This window comes from Cervus elaphus, chromosome 13 (assembly GCF_910594005.1).
Source record: "Cervus elaphus chromosome 13, mCerEla1.1, whole genome shotgun sequence".
Lineage (NCBI taxonomy): Eukaryota > Metazoa > Chordata > Mammalia > Artiodactyla > Cervidae > Cervus > Cervus elaphus.
In genome coordinates, this window is record NC_057827.1 from 36,255,950 (window position 1) to 36,261,956 (window position 6,007).

The 6,007-nt window shown below is 54.9% G+C and overlaps 1 protein-coding gene across 1 annotated transcript; it reads right to left on the reverse strand.

Annotated features, from left to right (window-relative positions):
- Positions 1-2,085: 2,085 nt before the first annotated feature.
- Positions 2,086-5,952, reverse strand: ODF3L1 (outer dense fiber of sperm tails 3 like 1). The gene is made up of 4 exons (XM_043922400.1): positions 5,585-5,952; positions 4,461-4,571; positions 3,230-3,343; positions 2,086-2,610 (listed from the first exon to the last, which is right to left on the reverse strand). The coding sequence occupies exons 1-4, from the start codon at positions 5,703-5,705 to the stop codon at positions 2,132-2,134; spliced, it is 825 nt and encodes a 274-aa protein (XP_043778335.1). The 5' UTR covers positions 5,706-5,952; the 3' UTR covers positions 2,086-2,131.
- Between the last annotated feature and the right edge of the window lie 55 nt (positions 5,953-6,007).

Consider the following 6,007-nt stretch of genomic DNA (forward strand, 5'->3'; position numbering starts at 1 on the left):
TGAAGGAGTGGGGAGGATAGGACAGACACAATACCCCAGGCCTGCACACTGGGGTGGGAAGGGGAGGACATTTCAAGCCCAGAGTCAAGAATGACCCCAGTGGGGTTTTCTGCAAACCCCCCTTTTTAAATATTCAATTGTTTGTTTCTTTTTAATATTCCAAAGATAGTCTCTGCTCCTTTCTACCTAAAGTTAGTTCTTCAATACCATTTTCATTTTCAGTTAAAACCTGAATATTGGACTTCCCTGGTGGATCAGTGGTAAAGAAGCCTCCTGCCAACGTAGGAGACGCGGGTTCGATCCCTGGTCCGGGAAGATCCCACATGCCGCAGAGCAACGAAGCCTGTGCACCACAACTATCGAGCCAGTACTCTAGGGTCCAAGAACCACGGCGTGAGCCCACACGCCGTGACGAATGAGCCCATGTGCCCTAGAGCCGGTGCTCCACAACAGTAGAAGCCACCGCAGTGAGCAGCCCGTGCACCGCGACGAGAGAGTAGCCCCCACTCACGGCAACTGGAGAAGAAAGCCCATGCAGCAGCAAAGACCCAGCACAGCCAAAAATGAATAAACAACATTTTAAAAATAAAGATAAAACTTGCATATTGCTCAAATTCGCAGGGATGAGCCATCAGACACTGGTTCCTAGCAGCCCCTTCCTCCTGCCTCCCTCTGCTTCGGGGACAGGGGCTGCGGAGGAACGTGCCTCTGCCTGAGCCATCAGGTCTGGGGCAGATTCAGCCTCCCTCTTGCTTCCCTAAGCCCCCCTCCCTCCACAGTTCCTGCTGCCCTTTTCTCACTTCCAGGGGCTGTAGAGCAGCAGGGCCAGTGCTCCCCACATCTCCTGTGGCCAGGGGAGATAGGAGAGGGGCTTGTCTTAGGGATGAGGGCAATCAGAACAGGGGATCTGGATACCAAGAATTAAAGAAGGACAAACACCAGCCCCCAAGACCCCAGCCTCCCCAGAGACCAGCAGGAGAGCGGGCACCAGGCAATTCAAAACCCGCAAAGCCAGAAGGGGTAGGGGCTCTGAGCGCTGCCTGGACTCATGAGTGAGGCAACACTGCCCCCTACTGGTCAGTTCACAGCTCTCCCCTCTCCTCTGCTGCCAGACACTAGAGCTTAGACACTAGGGCTAAGTGGTTGGGGCGGGGACACACTGGTGACTCCAAAGACAGCATGTGACATACAGACCCTCCTCCAAGAATTAAAGAAGCTCCCTTCCCCTTTCCTTCCCCCATACGCTGATCCCTAGCCTCCAGGCTCTGCCCATCTTGCCCAACCTGCTCTCACTGCCCAAGGAATTCTGAAAAGACCACATCTCCTCCAGCCCCAACACCCTGAGGACAAATCCTGAGTCCCCGTCAAGCTGCCCACCATCTAGTCTCATTGCAGGCCAGCCTCCAAGAGCCCAGGTGCCCGTCCTCTGAGCCCGCCCTGGTTCCCTACTCTTGTACCCTTGGGTCCCACCTGTGTGCCATCCTCTTCATCTTTACCTCCACCAATGATATGCTCCATGTTACTCACAGTCTCTGCTCATTCCTGGGGTTCCTCCCCCAGGAAAACTGCCCTCCCCCCATCCCCAACCAGCATGGCCCCTCCTTCCTGTGCGCACACCCACTCACCCTGCTCCTCACTCCTCTCTCGGATGCTGGCCACCATCTGGGATCAGAATCAAACAATTCAGGGGCTGGAGGGAACTTGGCCATCCCCTAGGTGCCTCCTCCCCGCTCACCAAGGCCCAAAGAGGTGTGTGAGCTGCACAAGGCCACACAGCACTCCAGGGGCAGATTCGGGGCCGGAACTCAGCTCCCCGGGGTCTCTACCCAGAGCTCCTTGGGGGACACAGAGCTGACTCCCCTGATGAGCCACAGCAGAACATCTCCTGGACAAGGACCTCTCCTACACCTCCCAGTATCCCCAGCTCCTCACCCAGGGCAGGGCCCAAAGAAAGCAGCTGTGTTTGCAAAACCAAGGAATAAATAAATGAAAATATTTATCTAACGCCTTCTACGTGCTGGAGACAGCAGGCACCAGCTCTGCTACTTAAAACCTGAGTAAGTTGCTCAATTCGGTATAGAAAAATAACTTCTGGGGACAGGGTGGCGGGGAGGAGTGACCAGGTGGGGCCTCAGTCGTGAACGTCGACGATCAGCGGGCATAGGTGGGCCGAATGCTTGACGCCCATGGTGAAAGCGGGTGGGCGGGGCTTGTGTACCGTGACCTGCTGGACATTGTGGGAGCCGGGGCCAGGCCGAGGTGTGTGGTCCGCCAAGTAGCCAAAGCGCTTGGCCATGCTGTAGACGGGGCCGCGGTTCTGATAGACGGACGGCTCCGGCCGGGTGTGTGCAGCTGGTCCGGGGCCTGTTGCCATATTCTTGTAGAACCAGTTCTTGTCCAAGTGGGCGAAGCTATAGCAAGGGGCAGCTTTGTTGGCAGGGAGGTTGGGCCCCAGCAGGAGTGGCATCTGGTACTGGTTGGGGCCCGGATTGGGGTCCATCACTCGGTATGGGCACCGGAAGCCAAAGGAGTACTCAGGAGCCCTGCGTTCCCCAGGCGGGTGGGTCTTCTCCAGGTGGTAATGGCAGGGCGCCGGGGTGGGGCTCAGACCTGAATGTAGGGGAATGAAGCGGAGGGGTCTCAGGGCCAGAACCAGGCTGAATCTCCTGGTGACCAACTAATGAGTCTAGGGAGGGGGCAAGGTCTTGGTGAGCCTGGTGTGACTTTACTATAACCACCTTAGCATCGGGCGGGAACATCACCTCCCTGCATGCGGCTCTGGGACGAGGGTGGGGAAGGACTTCACCATCCTGGCATCAGGATTGTGACACTGTCTTCATAATATAAAAAGCCCGAGCATCATCAGAACGCCACCCTTGGCTGTCATTGTCCCTGTGACAGCACCAAGAAAACGTGCTGCAATCAGTAGTCTGTGAACTCATTAGCATGACGCGAGCCCTGTGATATTTTTACCATATCACCCTGCAACATACATGGAACATTGGCCTCCAGACATTAAGTACTGTGACCCAGACTTGGTGACATGGGTGTCTTGAAGTGACCTTTCACCGAGGTGCCAGCATCTGCAGACACATCTGGTGAAGGGAGTCATGACCCCTTTGCTCCTGCTTGTGCCCTAAACGTGGATCCCCACCCTCCAACCTCCCACCCTCCAACCTCCCAGCCCCCAACCTCCCACCCCCGACTTTCCTCTTCCAGCCCATCTTACGCAGGTTAGAGATGTGCTCTGCCATGGGAACCTGAGGACAGCTGGCCATCCCAAACCGAGTTATCTTAGGATCCAAGAAATAGCAAGGCCCGGGGCTTCGTATGTCCATGATCCCTGCAAGGCAGCCAAGGAAAGGGCCGCTCACCCCAGAGGCCACCCCAGGGTGAGTCTGGCCTCTGCCTCCAGGCAAGACCCCCCTACCCCAGAAAAGGATGGAGGGCGCCTTCCTAATGCCTTGGGCTCTTGGGGATTTGGGGAGCCTTTATTTCCTCATCTGTAAAATGGATCTTTTAACACACGGCCTAACATTCTCTAAAACTTGTTCAGAGGAACAGATAAAGTAACAGCTGCCAGGGACTGGTGCCAAGGCGACAATAACAGGCATGTGTGTGTGTGTGTGTGTGTGTGTGTTAAGTCACTTCAGTTGTGTCCGACTCTTTGCGACCCCATGGACTGTAGCCCGCCAGGCTTCTCTGTCCATGGGATTCTCCAGGCAAGAATACTGGAGTGGGTTGCCACGCCCTCCTCCAGGGGATCTCCCCGACCCAGGGATCGAACCCATGTCTCCTGCGGCTCCTGCATTGCAGGTAGAATCTTTGCCGCTAAGCCACCAGGAAAGTCCATGGTGGCTATTATTAGAATGAAGAAAGGACACAACCCCAGAAAGGGCGGGGTTTCCCCTGCTGAGAAGGGTGTGTTACCCCAGCGAGGTGCCTGGATCTCAGACCCCCAGATACACACTGCTGCCTGCTCTCTCACCAGCCGTGGCCATCAGCCCCAGCTCTTCGCCGGCCCTCGGCTCCCTGCCTTCCAGGGGGTTCTAAGCCATCCGGGAGGCCCTGAGTCCACCACTCCCACCCCCTTCCCTCCACCCCATCCCTCAGTTATTCCTGCCCAGCTGCTTTGGCACGTGAACCCACAGCCGTCAGAACTGAAGGGTGCTGGCCAAGGACCAGTCAGAAAGGAGGCCTTGCCCGCTGGATGCAACAAGTCACTTCACAGCTCCCTCAGGAGGGCCAGCTGGGAGGTGCCTTCAGAGGGACGGGTAACTTGGCCCCCTGCCGACTTCCTTCTGGACCTAGCAGGCCACCTGGGTGTCCCACTCAGGACAGGCCTGGGCTCCCGGGGACCTGTGGCTACAGGTAATGACTCCTCCCCTTTCACACCGCCCCAAACATCCAATATTAATAACCCTACGCCCGCGGGGACAACAGGTGTAGCGAGCACTCACGCTTCTCCGAGTGCCGGGCATGCAGGGTATAGGCCGGCTCCTGGAACATGGAGACGTCATGGTCTATGTAGCCCGTGCAGGATGGCCGGAGGTACTTGGCAGGCCCCGGACCTGTGAGCACAGAGAGAGAAGCCCTCAGCCTGGGCCTGCCAGATCAGAGGCAGGGAAAGCCCTGAATACGGTATGCTTAAGACCACTGCAGGAACTTCCCTGGTGGGCCAGTGGCTAAGACTGCACTCCCAATGCAGGGGGCCTGGGTTCAATCCCTGGTCAGGGAGCTAGATCCCACATACTGCAACTAAGAGTTCACATGCAACGACTAAATACCTCATGAGCCACAACTAAGACCTGGTGCATCCAAATAAATTAATATTAAAAAAAAAAACAAGAACACTGGGGTCTTTGCTCCTCCTAATGTCACACTGCCACAAATCCCACTATCGAGCCGCTTCCTTTGGGGAAAGTTAATGTTCCTAGATAAAATGCAATTTCTCTTGGACAGGCAATGCATAATAAGAAAAGTAATAGTTACAAGTAACTGAGAACTTATTCTGTGCCGAGCACTATGCTAAGCACTTTCTATGGGTTATCTCAGTTAAGCCTCTCAAGAACTCTGTGAGATACATATTCTTGTTTTTCCCATCTTATAAATGTTCAGCCTCTAACTGAAATAGAAATATCAATTCACACAAAGTCACACAAGCTGGTCTTATGAAAATTCTAAGACATCAGCCAACAGAGCCCAAACATTTAATCACATACTAAACAACCCCCACGTATAGCAAAAGCCAGTCATCAACAATGTAATAAGAATTAGTTTGTCTGCTTTCAGTTGAGAGTAAGACTCAAGGGAAGAGAGGAAAGCTAATATGGACTAAAGATGCCATTGAATCCTTAGTCTTTTTCCAAAACTGGCCTCACTTCAAACCCCTTCCCACCACCCTCCCCAAATTCCCAGCAGTTAATTCTGCTTGTGGAGTTTAGCTTGGAAGTGCAGATATTCTGTGGCTTTGAGAAGAGCCTGAAGGGGTTTTGTAAGAGGCAGGGCTGCAAGGTTAGGACACCTTCAGCCACTCTTCAGAGAGAGAAATGAGCCCAAGCCCAGGTCAGGGGTCTGCTCTCACCTTTGAGCATTGCCAGGACCACAGGGGTCTGCTTTATCTCGTGCCCTGAGGACACTGGCACCTTTTTCTCTGGCTGCTGCCCATAGAACACAGGGTTCTTGACGCCCTTGGACAGTTTCATGTCTGGGGCCAAGCGGAGGGGCAATAGCAGCTACTGAGAGACCTGGAGCAGCGGGCAAGGAGCTGGGCCTGGGTGAGACCTGTTCCGGGCACCCCTGCCCAAGCCCGTGTGTCTACTCTCTCTCTCCCCGACGCCACAGGCGGTGTGAGGGCTGAGAAGGAAAGCAGTCCTCCTACTTGAGCAGCTGAAGCTGTCTGGGGTGCAGCCAGCTGCAGGGCCCCGCAGGCAGGAGCTAAGGATGACATCACTGCAGAACTTGGATGTGAAACCCCAAGTGTTTATTTCCTCCAGTTGCCGTGGCG